This window comes from Teleopsis dalmanni, chromosome 2, assembly GCF_002237135.1.
Source record: "Teleopsis dalmanni isolate 2A chromosome 2, ASM223713v2, whole genome shotgun sequence".
NCBI lineage: Eukaryota > Metazoa > Arthropoda > Insecta > Diptera > Diopsidae > Teleopsis > Teleopsis dalmanni.
Genome location: NC_051847.1, coordinates 207,137,096 through 207,156,793, shown reverse-complemented (window position 1 = coordinate 207,156,793; position 19,698 = coordinate 207,137,096). Strand labels below are relative to the sequence as shown.

General features: G+C 34.7%; 2 protein-coding genes across 2 annotated transcripts in view; one reads left to right on the top strand and one right to left on the bottom strand.

The window, feature by feature from the left end:
• LOC119676631 overlaps positions 1-6,509 on the bottom strand; it is a 10,324-nt gene extending 3,815 nt beyond the window's left edge. Inside the window, exons 1-2 of the mRNA XM_038087879.1 lie at positions 6,445-6,509; positions 6,143-6,363 (exon numbers count right to left, since the gene is read on the bottom strand). Coding sequence (XP_037943807.1) covers positions 6,143-6,363; positions 6,445-6,509 — 286 coding nt within the window. The remainder of the gene's footprint in view (positions 1-6,142; positions 6,364-6,444) is intronic.
• Positions 6,510-10,975: 4,466 nt separating this feature from the next.
• Positions 10,976-17,476, top strand: LOC119676630. Its single transcript, XM_038087878.1, has 5 exons — positions 10,976-10,997; positions 11,991-12,135; positions 13,271-13,581; positions 16,234-16,511; positions 17,188-17,476. Exons 1-5 carry the CDS (start codon positions 10,976-10,978, stop codon positions 17,416-17,418), a joined length of 987 nt encoding a protein of 328 aa, XP_037943806.1. The 3' UTR covers positions 17,419-17,476.
• The last annotated feature ends 2,222 nt before the right edge of the window (positions 17,477-19,698 follow it).

Sequence of the window (19,698 nt, the reverse complement as noted above, 5' to 3'; positions counted from 1 at the left end):
ATTTTAAAAAACAACTTAAAAAAAGAGACTTTAAACACTCTGAATGCCCAAATTCTTCAAAAAAGTCTAGAAAATATCACTAAATGACCAAAAGGTGCAGATACTGATTCCCTATCTCGGATATCCAAAGATAATGTAGTCATTATTTAATACGAACATTTAAAAAAGATGTGCTCGAAACAGTTGGTGCTTTTGTTAATAACATTTTGATCATTTCAATCCTTGACTTTAAATATAATAGACAAGAAATTGTTTATCGGAATGTAAAAATGAAACCGATAGTCAATTGGGAGCAGAGATGTTGCTAAACGTGTTCTAAATCTGTCTAAGCGTAAATTTCGGCTGAAAGAAAAAAGGCCTTCATTATAACAGATTCGTACAGTAAAGTATTTATGAACTTCCTTTTCAATGCGAATATTATATTATGTTAGGTTACTGGTAAGATTGAAAGGAAAAATCGCGAAAAAGTTGATCTCATGTGGTGAAGAAAGAAGTGATCTTTCATTGAAACAATGCACTGTGTTGAAAGTCGTTAACTACTGTGATCGGATCATATGATTCACACTCTGAACTGATTGCATATTGATATTATTCTACAAATTTGATATCTGGTGACTATCACCTACGTGCCAATCTCAGAAGCATGCTACAAGAAATATAACCATATTTTACAGAGACGCAGTTTTTAAGATTAAAAGCAGTCTTTATTAATGAATAAAATTGATTTCTGTTAAAAAATTGGTTCTAAGTGATTGATTTTTGACTGAAGTAAAATCAAATCCAAGCATATTTAGGTAGAAATATTTCTTTAATCAGTAGGTGTTACTGACTAAAAGTGAGTACAATATTTATAAAGGTAGTACCTTTAAGATTAAAGAGGCGAAGGGAAGTGGGACATGTAAGCAAAATCTACACAAATCTGTTTGTTCACGATTGTTTTATTACTAGTAGATCTGGTTTTAAGAATCTATTTCTTTACTCAAATCTGTCCAAACAAAAAAAGCGAAAAAACTTCTATTAAAAAAATTAATAAAAAGTGAAAAGTATTATTAGATGAATGTTTAGTGCTTTATGACCAAATAGGTTTCAGCTTTCCAGATAATGCTTTTTAATAGAAAGACTTTATGAAAAAACGTAAAAAGCGTAAACTCTTAAAATACAAAAATAAAACTAAATATAAAAACACAAAAAAATAGTAAAGTTTGGCTTAGACGAAGATTAAATACTCTTCACACAAAAATATAGAGCATTTATTCACAAAAATTGTGCAAATAAAAATCATAATTATATATATATCCACTATTTCGAAATCAAATCGAACCTTTAAATAAAATTTAGATATTTGCTGTAATTGTACAAATTATACAACATCTATAGGTATAGGTACTCTTACCTCAGTAAGAGTACCTATACATAATTATATATATTATATATAGTTATAGTTACATATAGTTATAGTTGAAAGACCATAAATATTCCAAACATTTTGCAAATAAATGTTTTTATGTGAATCAATTGGTGGCTATATCTATATTAAACTACTTGATTTTATATATAAGAATATAGTTTTTTATCTCTCAACGAGATTACAGTTGTGCATTCTATTAGTACTAATATAGGAATAATAAAAGACGAATTTATATGCGAGAAAGGGGACTTGAGGTCCTGCTATTGCTCTTTTATAATCCTTAATCATATATATACTTATATCTAATCATTACTAATGTATTATGATATAATTGAATGGTGAAAAATCGATACAGCATTTCACCTAAAAGTACCTCCCCTTTCCTCTCTTTACTATAAATTCCTAATTACGGAGATGACTTTGTATATATATAAATAATTTGTTAGTGATATTAAAGAAAATTAGTTATATTACAGGTTCCGCCGATTTTGTTAAACCTGATAAAGACACAAGATTCAATTCCGAAACGCATATGCTAACATTAGCATTAACCGGTTTAGATGATATAATATTCTTTGGCTCAAATGTGAAAAACCACAATGAACATTTAATTAAAGTATTTAGTAGACAATAAGAAAATAGTCTCAAATAAAACCTCGAAAAATGTAATTTCTTACAACAAGAAGTTGTATATCGCGGACACTTAATAACAGCTCAAGGTGTATGTACTGATCCCAGTAAACATGCAGTCATTCGAAATTATTCGAAACCCAAAAATTCTGACGAAGTTCGAAGATTTATTTTCATGCGCAATTATTATCGAAAGTTTATACAAGATTTTGCTGAAATAGCTAGACCCCTTAATATTGTAATAAATCTTTTGAAAGTTTGAGAACAAAGTTAATTGCACCACCAATTTTGAATTACCCTGATTTCTCAAAAACCTTTATATTAACGACAGACGCCTCTAACAGATGCCTCCAACTACACGTTAGGAATTGTATTGTCACAAGGAGAAATAGGAAAGGATAAACCAATAGCTTTTGCTAGTAAAACTGTAAGCATACATGAAATAAACATGCTTGTAATAGAATATACATTGTGACCGAAAAGTTTCCGGTCATAAATAAATAAAACGCAAAATTCTTAATCTTCATCAATATTTATTTTCTCCTTCAAAATATGCTCCATTAGAAGCGATACATAAATGCCAACGTTTCTTCCAATCATCAAAACATTTTTTATAGGCGCTTTCCGGTATGGCTTTGAGTTCCCTCTGCGAATTCTGTTTTACGTCTTCTATGGATTCAAAACGCGTTCCTCTGAGTGGTAATTTGAGTTTGGGAAACAGGAAAAAGTCACACGGTGCAAGATCAGGTGAATACGGTGGCTGTTCGATGGTATTTATTGAATGTTTGGCCTTAAAATCGTTGATAGGTATAGGTATAGGTTGGAGTGGCGGCCTTGTGTCCCAAAAAGCCCACTTAGGCACAAATAAAGGCCCGTTGTGGTACCACAGGAGTAACGTTATTTGTATATAGATTTAATCAGTATACATTTAACGCCGAAAAGAAAGGTAACGACTCCCCCATTATGCAAAGGAAAACCAACCTGACAGTTCTATGAACTTGGCTAGGTCCCTAACATTACAGGATGACAACTCAGTCAGGTCAGTTAGAAAAGGAGATCCAAGGATTTTTAATCTTCTTCTGGCTAGGGAAGGGCACTGACACATGAGATGGAGTACAGTCTCCTCCTCATCCTCAGAGCCACAGCCTCTACAAAAGTCATTAAAGGGGAGACCCAGTCTCATAGCATGCCTTCCTATTACGCAGTGTCCCGTAAGCACAGATACCGTAGTGCTGAGCAGGTTCCGTCTTAGTTGAAGTAGCTGACGGGTTCTTTTCTTGTCAAAGTTCGGCCAAGTCAACCTAGAAATCTGACATTGAGGTTCGTCAGCCCAGTATTGCTTGGCTATACTCAGGTATTTTTGTATGATTGCCAGTTTAACTGTAGCAAGAGGGACGCCTATATCAGAGAGGTTAATGTTAGGGAGAAGCGCACCTGCCTTGGCTAAATCGTCTGCCCTACAATTTCCTGTGATATCCCTGTGACCAGGAACCCAAATAAGTTTGACCCTAACAAACCTAGCTAGGTCATTTAGTGAAGCACGGCAGTCTTGAGTTGTGATTGACGTGGCTGAGGTGCCCATCAGTGATCTGATGGCAGCTTGGCTATCAGAAAAAATTGAGATTGGTAAATCGGATGTTCGATTGCAAAGAACCCATTTTACAGCTTGGTGAATTGCCATTATTTCGGCTTGAAAGACGCTACAGTGGTTCGGAAGTCGGAGCGAGATGCTGAGACCCAGTCTTTCAGAGAAAATGCCACAGCCGACTCGTTTATCTATTTTGGAGCCGTCCGTGTAAATGTCAACCGTTTGGAGAGGGATCGCTCTTTCAAGGATCCAGTCCTCCCTGCTAGGTATAAGAGATTCGAACCCCCTAATTAGGTCTGGGTAACAACACATGTAGTCAATAGAGACGGGAGTTGGCAGATCCTGATTCAGTATGATCGCGTGGCCTATATCAGTTCTTGACCAGCAGGAGAGGGCGTTGAGCCTAGTTGCAACTATTTTGGCTTGCTGTTTTACCAGAAGCCGAGATGGCAACCAATGAAGCATAGCGAAAAGAGCTTGCGTGGGGGTAGAGCGAAGAGCACCAGTGATTTGTAGTGCGGCTATCCTCCTAGTTTTGTCAATTAATTTGGTGTGGCATGCTTTTTCAGTTGCTTGCCACCAGAAAGCAGCCCCATACAGAAGAATTGGTTCGATAACAGCTGAATAGAGCCAGAGTATAATGCACGGTTTGAGCCCCCAACTACGACCTATAGCTCTTCTGCAACAGTAGGTGGCGCATACCGCTTTGCGGGCTCTCTCAGCCAAGTTGTCTTTCCAGCTGAGTTTAGAGTCCAAAATTATACCCAGATATTTGACGTTCGAACTTAAATTTAGAGTAACGCCCTTTATCTTTGGTAAGGAAAATGTCGGAATTTTATATTTCCTGGTGAAGAGAGTAACCTCTGTCTTTGCAGGGTTAATATCCAGACCGAATTCCCTACACCATTCAGTTACAATGAGGAGCGCAGAGTTAATAACATTGGATAGAACTTGGGGGAATTTGCCAGATGAGGCAATAGCAATGTCGTCCGCATAAGCTATAACACTACATCCGGATTGTTCCAAAAGTTTTAACAACGAATTAACCGCTATGTTCCATAGAAGAGGAGAGAGAACTCCACCTTGTGGCGTTCCCCGACAGACTGCTCTGGAGGATTGAGCACTTCCGATGTCGGATGTGATAATCCTAGTTTTGAGAAGGGCCTCTACGAATTTAACCAGACTATTGTCGAGATTTAACTTTGAGAGGGATTTTATGATACCATTGGGGCAGACATTGTTGAAAGCGCCCTCAATATCGAGAAAGGTGGCAAGTGTGAATTCCCTGAGAGAGATGGAATGGTCAACTTGCGAGATGAGTGCATGAAGCGCAGTATCGACAGACTTGCCTTTAGTATAAGCATGCTGTGATGGAGATAAGAGCGCTGGGTTTATCTTGTTCCTGATATGCAGATCAAGAACTCTCTCCAGTACTTTCAGAAGAAAAGAAGACAGACTGATTGGTCTATAGTCCTTGGCACTGCAGTGAGTTATTTTTCCTGCTTTGGGAATGAATATTACTCGAGCCACTCTCCAGCAGCTTGGAACATACATAAGCTTAATACAACTGTTGTAAATGCTTAGAAGCCAGGGGAGGATTACGAATTCACCCTGTTGAATATCTGCGGGAATAATTCCGTCCGGACCTGGAGATTTATACGGTTTAAAAGTTTGGATAGCCCACTTTATTTGAGTGTTGGTCACTTGAAACGGATTAGGATTATTTAGAGGGGGTAAGCTGATTTGAGTTGATAAGTCAGCATCAGAGGCTATACTCCCTGGGAAGTGCGAGTCCAGAAGGGTGTCGAGAGTTTCCTTACTGGAGTTGGTCCATTGACCATTTGGAGCCTGGATACAATCGAGTGTCTTATGGGTGGAATTGAGGATTTTGCGCAGTCGGCTTGACTCGGAAGATGATTCTATGTTGCCACAGAAATTTTTCCAAGCTGCCCTTTTCGCCCGCCTAATGGCGTATTTAAATTCTCTTTGTTTCACTTTATATGGAGTCCAGTTACCTGTTGATTTAGCATCGTTAAAAAGTTTTCTACAGGTTTTTCGGAGGTCTGCAATATTCAAGTTCCACCATGGAGGTTTGGGTTTGCCTCTAAATTCGGGTGGCTTGCAGGCCGCATTTGTGGCGCATCTAAATGCTGATGTGAGAAGGTCAACCGCTCGATCTATGTCGGAACAGTTGAGAATAGTGGGAGGGTCCAACTGTAAGTTGGATTCCAGGTTGGCTCGAAAAATGGGCCATACAGTACGTTTCCTATTTATTGGTTTAGATGATCTGTTCATTTCAGGGTTCTCCACAAAATTTAGATCAAAATTAATGTACCTATGGTCAGAAAAGGAGCAATCTTGCGATACGGACCACTTAGTAATAAAATAAGAGAAGTGCTCGCTAATCATGGTGATATCAAGAACTTTCCTTCTAATTGAGTTCATGAAGGTTGGCTCCCTACCTATGTTAGCGATCACCAAGTTTCCTGCAAGAATGAAATCAAATAGACACTCACCTCTCGCGTTTGTATCTGTGCTACCCCACATCTCATGATGTGCGTTGGCGTCAGCTCCTATGATCACCGGGATCCTCCTGTTATTTGCCTCTGACACCAGAAGCTTGAGGGAGTCCTGTGGCGGAGTGGCACCGTGATCGTGTGCCATATATGCTGAGACAATCCAAAGGGCCTTGGAGTCGTATTCGATGGCCATGGCTACATTGTCATTGTCACTGAACCTAGGGAGTAAAAAGGCATTAATGTTATTTTTTACTAGAATGCAAGATCTTGGTTTACCTTGACCTTCTGTGAATACTAACCGATAGCCGTTTGTATTCAGTCCACAAACCCGATTGTTTACAATCCAAGGTTCTTGGATCAGCATTATGTCCTCTCCTTTTTCAGCTAGGCGGAGGGTAAGGGCTGCCGAAGCAGTTTTGGAGTGTTGGAGGTTAATTTGGACGACCTTCAACAGCTTAGTTGTTTTTCAACTATGGTACTGTCCAGTTCATCCTCATCCGACATCGGTGAGGTCTCCCGGGAAAGCGCCATACCTGTAAAGAACTCGCCGACCAGTTCGGAAGACGAGATTACGCTACCTCCGTCTTCGGAGGAAGGAGTGCCGATTAAATCGGAAGTTCCTACATCGGGGTTGATTGGAACTGGGATGGAACCGATTCCGTCATCGGAGATCGTTTCCGAAGGTGCCCCCCCAGAAGGTTGTTGCTTAGCGGCTTGAGAGTCACTTTTGTAAACACGTAGAGTGACCGAACCGAAGCCATAATGAATCACCCCATTTCGGGCTTGAAGGGGTGCTAAAGATTCTTCGTTGAGGACTACGACGGCTTCGACAAAGTCGCCCTTGGGGTCACTGACCTTCGCAACTTTCCAGTTATGCGTGGGGAGGTCAGTGTTACTGGCCCTTAAAAGGGAAAGAATTTCCTCAGGGGAAGTAAGCTCCGAAGGAAGCCACACTTTGGAGCGGGGGCGTTGTGGGATATTTTCCACCGAAACAGCTCTGAGCTGTGCGCCGGGCCAGAGTTCCCCAACCTTCTCGATCGCCTGCTTGTAAAGATCCGCGGAGCGCTGATCTGAGCAGGCAATAATTTTAATATGACCCTGGTACCATCCAGCGTCTTTACAGCTGGGAGATGGCCCAGGGTTGAGGGCAATGATTTCCATATATATTTTAAGAAGAGCCCGTTCGACTTTCTTCCAGTTTGCTGGAGAGATGGTGCCATCACTGTTGCCAGCGTCGATGATGGCCCAGGTCAGGCTCTCTTTAACTATTTCGCTGAGAGGTTTAGACAGCGATGGGGGTCTCGGAGGACCAAATTTGGGGCGCTTAGGAGCGCTAGTTGAAATTGGTTTCCCAGCCTGTTCAATCGACCTTTGTCGTTTCTGAGCAGGTGCAGAGGTAGAAGCGATGTCGGAGGGCCGAAGATTGACATTTTCCCTTGCCCACTTTAATGATGCCTTATCGCTCTCTGAGAGCGAGGAAGGATCCGCGGCATTGAGCCTAGAGAGGATGCGATATGCTGACCTTCGCGCCCTATACGCCCTTGTCGAGGGGTTAGGGTGGGAGCGTGTGCCAGAAGTTGAGTTGGCACTAATTGCAGATGGTGCGGTTGGCGCATTAGCTTTGACCGCAGCACTAGCAGAAGAGCAGGAGGCAGCATTACCACCTGGCACAGTTGCCAAGGTGTTCAATGATGGAGCATTGCTTGTACGAACCGCCTGAGCAGAAGCTCTAGACGGTTGGTTGTTAATAGGCGCTTGCCTTATAAGGCTTGAACGCCCCCCTAAAGGGTTAGGAGTTTTAAAAGGTTTATTGGAATTTTTGTTTGCTTTGTTCATTCTAAAAGGGTCCCCACTCAAAGCCGCTATCTGACACCCGTAAGTGTAGTTCCTGATAAAAAGAAGTCCCATGGTTATCTATGCAAATGCAGGGAGGCCATGCGAGGGTTGGCACAGGTCCTTATGGGAGCAAGTGCTCAGAGCCAGACCAGAACTAATCGGGAGCTAAGCTACAACCGAACCTACACGACCAACTTAATGGTGACGGATGCAGAACGTACCTTGAGGCCTGCCAGGGTTTTAACGGGACGGAGGCAGCCACAGACTTAGCCTGGAGCCGTTCACACGCGAGTTTCACCCCGGTGCTACCGTGTCAGAAGACAGCTAGGTCCAGAAACCTGTAACCACCAGCCCAAAGCGATCAAATACAAAAAGAGGATCTGAAGAAGCGTGGTCCGAGGACAAAAACGGTCGTTACCAGAGGATGCTGGAGCCCCTGAAGAGGACAGCATCCAGGGGGGGAATAGATCATTTGGCGTTACCCAGGGTGCACCACGAGGAGGCGATCTAAGACTACACCCCCAACATATCAGTTAACTCGCGTATAAATTTCTTATTACAACTAAAAAGGATATAATCTCTTTTAATAAATTCCTTTATAGCTACACATATATGATTTGCTATTTTTCTATCTTTTATTTAAATGAATTGCTAACAATCCACAAATAAGATTACAATGCGTGTCAAGTAGTGAACCTATCATTGGGCAGCTATGCACTAAAATGAGCATTATACAGCGATATTATGAAATATCGCTGTTCACACCAAATCAACTTAGTGTTGCATTGCTTTGACAGCAGCAAGAGAAATCAGCTGACAATTTAAAATAAAAAGGATTCAAAACATTTGCACTTTTCGATAAATGTTTCATTATTTTTCTTTGGATTTATTTTGTAACGATTTTGCAATACTTTGTATTTATTGTTTTTTGTTTGATTTTTGAAAACATTTTTAACATTTGCGCTGCATTTGCCACATTGCATTATGCGACAAATGGTGACATAGCAAACTGAACTGAAAGTGAAAACCATCAAACATGCACACACACATATATCCGCATAAAGATACCCTGAATGCTATATGCATATGTGTGGGAAGGAATAGCTGACAAATACTGAATGAAATTTTAAACGGGCGAAGGTACAAAACGTAAAACAACAACAAATTCCAAACAAAAGAAAAGAGAAGAAAAGAATAGAAAAAAATTCGATACACAGATTTGCATAATGCAATTTTTATTGATAGTTTTGTATTGTAGTATGTGTGTGACATACACTACTCCACACTACATTTTAACAGTTCGCTTGAATTTAGTTATGAATGGGGTGTGTTCAGTGTGGCAGTATTAAGCGTTTGTATTAAGGATTGCTTAGCGTAGTAAATTTTTGCATTTGCATGCAATTTTCTGCGTATTGTCGGGTTATTGGAAAATTTTAAATTTCCACCACTACACCACTTCGATCTACTTTTTTTATTGTCACTTGTTCTACAAATAATTTTGTGTTTATATATCGTTCAGCTATCTTCATCTATGCATGAAACGCTCCTCAATAACTTCATACTCATTTTCGAATTTATACTCTTGGCAAATGCACTTTATCTGCAAAGAAGAAGAAAATTTGTTGCAATTTAAAATCCGTTAGCTGGCGCTTAAGCACGTTCAGTCACAGTTTTTTTTTTTTTATTCTGTTGCGTTGTTGTTATTATTGTGTTTGTTGTTGCTGTTGTTTTCCTTACTTGAACTAACTTAAGTTGCATCCTTAAGCAGCATTAGTTTGTCTTTGTATCTCTGATTTTGTTTTATCTGTGTGTATCTGTGTGCGCACCTTTAACAACTTTTCCACTTCAGTTTCAATTTATTTCATGATACTTTTTGGACAACTTATTTCCAATTTTTTCACCCCATTTTGTGTAATTTTTTCACTTCATTGGTACACTTTTGTGTCTCTCTTTATGTGTATTTGTGTGTAGTTTGGTGTATCCTTCTGCACTTTGACTTCGAAACAGCCATTGCATTTGTATAAATATTTGTGCATTTTTTGTTTACCCATATTTTTTTATTTAATTTTTTTTCTTTAAAATTTTGGCTTTTACAGCAGAAAACAAAAGAATTTATTTAAATTTTTTCTTTTTGATTTCAATTTTTTTTTTTTTGGTGTTTTAATTTTTTTGTTTTGATTTTTTTTGAGTTTTTTTTTTTGTATTTTCATGTCGATAACAAAACAAAATGCAAAACTTCTACACTTTTTGTGAATTTTTCGTATTTATTTTTTGTCTTCCAGTTTTCCCTACAATTTCGTGTTTGTGTTTATTTTTGACTTGGCATTGTTTTGCCATAAATGCAATTCTACGCCTTTCTTTGTTTTCTTACCAGTTTTTATTCCTTTTATTATCCTTTTATTTTATTTTTTTTTATATAATATTTTTTTTTTCATTTTTTTTCTTTTTTGGTCGCTATCTTTTTGCTCATGAATTTATACTCGTATTTATACTTGTTTTTGGCATTGGTGCAAAAGGACTTTATTGCTCAATTGCAGCTACGTCCTGACAATGCACGTAGACCGAAAATACGCCATGTTTAATTCATAAGCTGCTTATGTCCTTTTTCTGTCTCTGCTGCAATTTCATTTTTATCTTACACAGTTTTTGCGAACGGCTTTGTTTTGTACTGTACAAAAAGTAAATAGATTCGTTAAAAGTTTTGCATAAAATATAGGTTATCTGCTTTATTTTCGAAATATTTAAAAAGGTCTTAAATTCTAAGTTTATTGACAACTTTTTCTCCCAACTGCTTAGGCATTTTCGCAGATTTCTTTTTGCATTTTCGTTGTTAAAACTTTCACAAAGTTTGCATTTTAATGGTCTTTGATTAGGAAAGTATTTTGAGGAGGTTAAAAGGTTGACTTAAAAATGCAAATTTAATCTATTCTGAATCATTGTAGGGAAGATTTAAAAAACTTGACAAAATATAGTAACTGTGGGAGCTTAATATATATGGAAAATGCTTGTGAAGAATGTAAAGAACTACAAAGCATCTTTATCAAATTTTGAATAATTTCACCAAGTATTAAATATTCATTTATTAATTCAGATGAAAAGAAAAGAATTGACTAACCCAGTTCGGAAAGGAATAAATTCATTTCAAACTCAAAGAATCACATAAAAATTGCAACCATAGATAGTTCACTACATTTAATTTTGAGTATTAGGTATGTGGAGAATGGATCAACGAAATAGATAGAGCAGCAATTAGGTGAACAGAACTGCCATCACAAATATTGATTACAAAATTGATTTCGTCCTGCACCAATTATTTTGATTATTAAAATACTTTAGTAACTGAAATTTTGCAAAATCGTTAATAACGTTTCAAGACATTGTAGAGAGCATGCTGCAGTGACGTTCAGTGATTTACCTAAGTGAGGTGAGAGGGATTAACAAGTTGAGTTTTCTTGAATGGAAAAAAATATTCAGCGATTTTACTGAAATTCACTCTTTTCCTTCTTGACAAAGAGACTGAAAACAAAATTCAGGGAGCTCTTAAAGAACAGAGTAAGGAAAGAGAATATCAAAAAGAAAGGACTTATAAACATAATTAAGACAAAATGATACTTTAATAAAAACGATTAGTTATAGCTGCTACTGCAAAGAGTTTTTAAGTCTTGGTACCATATATTATACATAGATGAGACTAAATTGTTCTATTATTGGTTGCTTTGTGGAACTAGTAAATGTCTTTCTACACCTAATCATATCATTGCCACTTATTGTTCTAAAAAAAGTCAAATCACTATGATATTCTTATACTTAAGGGTCACTTCTTTTAATCCAATACTTCTAGGCTATATATTTACTTACCATTCTTTTATGGCAAGTTTCTTTCGCAAGAAGATTGACTTAATAAACAATGTATTATAGTAACGTATGCTTCTTTTAGCTACATTTTATATAAAACTTTTTACTTGCTTAATATTACTTAAAATGTACTAATATCAACTCGATATAAAAGATTTTTTTATTTTATTTACAGGTAACTCGAGTGGACTAACTGTACCGCTTTCACCATTTTTAGCTGGACTCACACTCTTTTGTGCACTACTCTTCGCCATATCTTGTATTATACTTGCGGCAGTCTACCGACGATTTTCAAATAGGTAAATAAATGTATAAATAAATAAAACTGTACTCCTCTGTCTAACAGAAATAGAAACGTAATATGTCAATTCACCTTCCCTCTAAAGAAACAATAACAAACCAAAGAAGAATGCCAATAAGACGCAAATAAACTAAATACCAAGATTGCCGAAATAACCAAATTCCTAGCATTCAAACAAATTCTGCCCAAAGGGGTTGACTAACTGGCCATTACAGTAACCGTCGGACTCTTCCCAGATTAGCCAAAAGCAAAAGTATCAACTTTCGACACGTAATGACTTACTCCGCTGCGTTCGTAGTAGCATTCAACTTATTGGAGGGCACGAGTTGCTGTGGTATCGCTTACACAGTGTCCCTTGACACAAGGCAACATTTCTAGGGTGGGGATGGATTGTTACTTGTGGTAAATGGAAAAATACTGCGGTCAAACAAATTTTGACTATTTTATTCAATTTGATGAAACTCGCACATTTAAGAGTAAAAATACACAAACTGAAACTGTTTACTTTACGGCTATTAGTGGGCAGGACTTTGGCGTTGCTGCTGTTGTAGGTTTTTAATGTTGTTGTTAAGTGAAGTTAATTTCTGACCAATATTGTGGCAAAAAGTTTTACCAGAAGCAGCTAAAATTACTATAACAGCAAGTTTGGCAAAAACATTCAATGAAGAGATATACGAATGTGCGCTGTTGTGGTCTTTTATAAAAACGTACCCACAAAAATAACAACGTACATGGCACGTCAGATATGTCAGACGATTCAGAAAATTTGGGCTAAATGAGAAAATTGTTACAAAAAAAAAATTCATTTAATTTGTTGCAGTGTTCTAACAACAAAATATGCTGTCAACATATTTTTCTCAATAACACCCACACAGCTAATTTATGTAATTGCCAATATACGAAAGATAAATGCACGTTTATTGACTTTTCTGCGTAAAAGAAGTTGAGCCGTGCTTAAGCATCGGATAAAAATGAAAACCGATATGCCAACAGATGTCAAAATATAAGCATATCAATTTCAATCAATATGTTAATATTAAATTTTATTATACGGATACTTTCAATATACTCAGTTGTTGTTTTCGTTGTCAATTATTGTTATTGTTTCTGTTTTTATTTTTGCCTATTTACAGACGAAATGATACAAACATTAAACCTACGAAACATACCAAATTATCAATACCCGCCGACTGTCAGTTAGATCCATTACAGCCAAATCATCATCACGAGCAAAGCAACCATCAATCGCATCACAGCTTGCTGCAGTCGAATGGTAGTGGCGGTGGCACATCGCCTGCTGGTGCGAATGGCAGCTTAGTTGTTGGTATGGACTCTGCTACACTACGCTCAAATGCACAGAATCATCATCGACAAAGCCCACAGATAATGGGTGATCCACCGGAAGTTGATGACACTGATCCAGACGTGATACCTAACCAATATGGTAAGTTATTTCAGAACAAATTTAGTTTTTTGCTTAACAAAGTATTCGCAATCACTTGAAGTACCTATGAAGTTTTAAACATTTTTATTTCATATATTCCTCTGCAAACTCAGCCTGTGTTTGATTCACTTCCCATATGAAAAGTTTCCTCCTCCGCTAATAATATTTATATACAGTATATGGGAGTAAACATGAATCAATCTAAAGTAGAATAAAAACAATAATATAAATTGCATATTTTTAGGAACAAAAATATAATAATTCTGAATGATAGACTGGTTCTATGTAATAATAAGTATATTAATTTAAAATTTATAATCGCGCAAAAGGAGGGAAAAATAGTATAATATTCCACTAAAAAAATATACTTCTTTAATAAATTGTTATAAAGACCAACTCTATCCTAAGGGCTAAGGTCGACCTAAGCCCAGTAATAATCAAAAACTTATAGTTATTTCATATTAGAATAGATATGTTAGGATAGTTATCTCTCACGTCACCAATAAATTGTTTTCCTAATGCATGCATTAAGTTTTCACTACATCTTTCTTCCTTATATGATTCAATAAATGGATTATGAGTAGCTCGCTAGTATGAAGATAAAGTGAAGATGAATTTAATAATGTTACATTTATTGAATAAATTTTAGTATAATAATTCATATGTTTTGTGGAATGATATGACTTGTGGTTTACGGAAAAAAGAAATTGCTATAGTCTATATGTAACTTATATGACGACATTACGTATATATAAGAAAATTGAATTATTAAGTTGACATAATGCAATAGTTACTTAATATGTTTCTATATTTCTATATAAAAAATAAAACATATGAAAAAAAATGGACAATTATATAAAATATATCCATATTCCACGTGTCTATCGATAGGTTACCATTGTAAGTGAATGTCATTTAGTTAGGAGCGTATAAGCTTTAAAAGTATGATTCAACAGGCGTGATTCAACATAAAATTGGTCACAAAGGCATTTTTATTAGAGTCCTCTTAACTCATATAAAATATTACCCACTATAGTCCACCAAATTTTATTCTTGTGACTATACACATATGTTCCAAGGTAGATTACATACCATTCGTAGTTGCAACGTCTTCGGAATCTCTGATTCTTTCTGAAGTGTGCTAGTAAATGTTTCTTGAAATTGTCGTCCTTGATGCCACTTAATCGGTCACAAAAACTTTTTAAGCGGACTCCTCTTTATCCTTACAAGTATAACCCTCCATTGGAGTATACCGATTTTTATTTGTGTGTATATATCTGCTTCAAGGTAGGTTGCGAACAATTTCTAGTTGCCGTAGATTCGAAATAGACTCTTCTTACTTATAGGATCAAGAATTTATAAAGCTCTTAATACCAGTACATAAAAAGATCACATGGTTATTGGCTATCACCCTTAAATGCTAGTAACGTCCGTTGGCATATGCATTTAGTGTAGGAATATGTGTAGTTTAACCAATATAAAAAATTGTCAACGTTATAAGTTCCTCACTCCTGTTCCCACCTGTTATACAATACATAATAGCCAACGTGACATAACTAATGTCATGTCATTTTTAATTTATTTTTATGAGTGATTTTGATTACCAACAATTAATATTTTGCAACCACATAAAAACCTAACAGTTGAGTGTTACAATTTAATGACCGTAAATTGCTCATTTAATTTAAAAATAATTTTTTACATCAAAATCCTTTGTGGCTATTTCTGGTTTTGTTTATTATGCAGGTGACCACTCAACCATCGTACAATTATGGCAATCATTTCTATCTGATCAATACAAATTTACAATTTTTTCACAATAAATATTTTGCCTTTGTCTATATTTTGTAGCATTAAGTTTCGAAGCAGTCATAAAATTTACTTTATTTGGTCATAAAGGGACAGGGACAGAATTTTGCAAAAATATTAAAATTTTCCATTCATTTTAGGTATTTTAGGTATCGAGTTTTTCACTTTTCCACAGTGATTTCGGATATTAAAAGAGAAAAATAAACGTCATAGAAATTTATGAACGCAGTGGTTTATGAAAATAGTTTTGATTGCATCTACTAAATCATTTTGTTACGAGCAAGTATTGATAAAAAATATTCATAATTATTTTATAATAAGAGGGGGAAATTTAAATTAAACTGTTAAAATGTTATACAAAAATAATCAACTTTTACTTATTTTATTAATCTTTAAAAAGAGTTGCACTTTTTTTTAGTCTTCTTTACCATATTATATATACAAATATATAAATCTTTGTTTTAAATAGTATATGCTATATCCAAATAAGATCTATGTAATCTATGTAATAAGATTTATGCATCTATATAATTATTTTCAGTTATCATAGTATCTTATGACTATTTTCCATAAACACAATAGCTAACAACGAGTAATGGCAATTCCTAGCTCAATTACTTGTCTCATATATTGGTTCATAAGAAGATACTTTTGCGTCAGTGGGACCTTCCAAATCAACTGAGATGTATATGTACATCTGTAATTTTAAAATTAATCAATTTATTATTATAAACAATACTCTAGCAGTTGAACACTTGAACACTGTTAAATGGTCATATGAGACCAAACTAGCTTAAAATAATAAATTTAACAAATTAATTAATAAATTTTTTTTTTTTGTAGAAAAACGTCCATTGAAGTCATTAGTAGCTTCCCCAATATTCCGTAGTCCATCTGCAAGATTGTTGCAACGTGAATACTGCACAGCCGATGCTGAACGTTGCGGTACACTCGGCAGCGGTAGTGTTATTGGCATTACAAACAGCTCCACACTGAGCAGCACAGATGGTGTCTCTAGTTTGGGTTCCATTGTGAGCAGCACTGGAGGTGCAAGCAGTGGCATCGGCATCGGCATGGGAAATGAGGTGCTGCACTACACATTTAGGCCAAGTAAACAAATCGTAAGTATGACAATAAACGGAAAAGACCTTCTCGACTAGTAGTGACAAAATGAATTTTTCAAAAAAAAAAAAAAAAAAAAAAAGGGAACAGAAAAATTAAATGTAAAAACCAAAGAAATTAAAAAAAGTGCAGTTGCACATTGCACTTTGTATGCTCGCAAGTATAAGTAAATGCATAGAAACAAAGCCATTGTTCAACTTGCATTGCACATTCATAATAAATGCGGCTGAGAGTGCCTAAGGGAATTTATATGAAATGTGAAAGGCTTTCTGGCTCTGCAAGTAACCACAGCACCACAAAATAAAGATGAAAAATTAAGTACACAAATAGGACAATGACGAATATACAACCGTTCAAGTATTAGTCTATAAACAAAAACACAACACAATATGCTTTTTTTAATTTTTTTGGTGATAAATGAACAAAAGTACAGCAATGTGCAGTTTTACTTTGGTACATAAGCGGTCAATGCCATTTACTGCAGGGTGCGGTAGTAATTGCTTTCATACCAATAACACTTACTTTATATAAGTACTACACACACATAGAATTTGTTGATAATAATAATGCTTATCGCAGTTATAAAATCATAAAAACAAATTTTTTGTCTCATCAAATACATTTTCTCATACTAACCGAAGCTTTTTGCTATTCTCTGCTTTACTCTATTTACAGAGTTATGCCACCTTAAATAAGAAGGGCATAACCACTTGTAGTCCACCTTTGGGCATTTCACCCTATAATACAACTACATCATCCTTATCATCATATCATCCTACACCACAGCCAATGGAAGTTAGCTTGCTCAGTCCGAATAATCCATCAGTAACTTCATCGCTAAGCGAATACAGATTTCGACCGGAAGTGGTAACCACATCGAATCGAATACAGGAAAGTTGTATATAAATTGAAAAAAAAAATATTTTAATATATAATTGATTTTTAGTTTGTAGTTTAGTTTGTACTGCATAAAAGAGTTACTATATAACAAATAAAAAAATTTGTTTAAATGAATAATAATAATTCTGATATACGAAATTTCATTAAAAAAATCATTGTTTTGAAAGACTTGTTCTAGATATAATTGATTATATATATATTAAAGAAAAAAATTATTTAAATTTATTAAAAAAATATATATATTTATTAGCTATAAAAATTAAATGTATGTATATTTAAATGTTAATATGGTAGACTACTTAAAAGAGTAAAAAAAAAGAAAATAACTACAAGTAAAATGCTTCTGTAAATAACATTGTCATGTTTCTGTAGTTAACAGTTTCATGTAATAAATGCATTTTACATAGCCAATCCATGCATAAAATGTGTAATATATTCGTTTAACAGCTTAAATATGTGTAAAACTAATAAAAAAAAAAACAAATTAACTCATTTAATTTACAAAAAAATTTAAAAGTGACGAACTTATTAAGTATTGAAGTAGTTGCAACAGGACGATATGAAACAAAAATCTGCTTCAAAACTATTTGTTAAAATTTTAAAAAAATGAATATATCTACAATAAATATGGAGAATGTTACGCAGCATATCATTAAATTTGAATATATCAATACAAAACATTTCAAGACGTGTTTTTAAATAACTCAGAAGTAAAAATGAAATATATTTAGAATGCAATGTAAAGACTTACTAATGAGTTTATCAACATTTTTTATGTATGCTCATATTTATCCCAATGGAACCCTGATAAATATATCCCACAGGTATAAAAATTTTAAAAAAGTAAACAGTTTTCTTTCTACTTTATTTTTCTTTATATAAAAATGTGCTTTTTATTATATCAGCAGTTGCAGTTTTTCTAGAATTCAAATATTATAATTTTTTTTAACTCAATCAAGTCTTGACATATATATGAATAAATAATTTAACAGAAGGGATTGAAGACAATTTTACTGCAGGATTAAAAGTAAATGATTTATTTACCAAACATTAGAAACAACACATCAATCGAGGAAGTTGGGGTACTTAATCCATAAAACAGCCCACTATTCTATAACTTGTTTGATATATCGGTAAAAATTTCGTAACATTTTTTTATCATAATTTGCTATAATCGATTACAAACTCAAAGATGTGTAGTTTTTTTTGTGTATTTGTTTAATTATTTTAATATTTTTTTAAATTAATTGATTTTAATTTCAAACATATAACTGTCAAAATCGGGCTAGGTGCTTGTGAGGAAAAAAGAACTTTATAATCAGTATAATCTAATTATTTTTAGTGAAATCTAATTAGGCATGCTAGTAAATAGTCCATTTACGCTATCGTAATTAACTCAACAAATGCGCAATGAGGATTGCCATTTACATATTGAATCCTTATAAAGCTTCACAAAAATATGGTTATAAGTTTTGATAATTTTAAGTGTAAACATGATTAATTATTTTAAAAACTAAATCTACATATCTGTTAATCTTTTAATAATTAAGTAAGTCCTTTGACAATTGTAAGTGTAAACACGCTTAATTATTTTAAAAATTAAGTCTACATATCTGTTTATCTTTTAAAGGGTTTTATAGCTATTGACTTATAGTTAAGTAGCTAAGTCACTACATATATATATAAATTGTCACTACATACATCTTAGCAACTTGGCTATAAGTTAATAGCGAAAAAACCCTTTAAGAGATTAACAGATATGGAGTTTTTATTTCTTAAATAATTAAGCGCGTTTACACTTACAATTATCAAAGGTCTTACTTAAGTCTTTTATGTACTTTATTTATTAATCATTAGAGTTATGCTCTGTTTCATTTTTATGATTTAATGTTGATTTCTATAACGAACCGCTGCTGTTAAGTCACCAACCATTAGAGCTTCTATGTACATTTCCACCATTTTTGCAGAGGAAATTGGAATGTTATATAAAGACATAAGTTTATTTCTCGTTTCATTACATATGCTTTTATTATTTTATTTTTAAACAGTTTGTATTATATAATTTGAAAAAAGAGGCTTCATTATTTATTATATATACAATTTATTTACTGACAATTTTTATTTTCTCAATGTAAAATTAATCTTAAAACTATTTTAAAGACTTTCATGCATTTTGCACGCCATACCTATAATCCCACAAATATATCATTACACAAAAGAATTCCATTGTGCCATATCAAATCCACTACCATTACACAATTACACAGCATTTACACTTTTAATTAA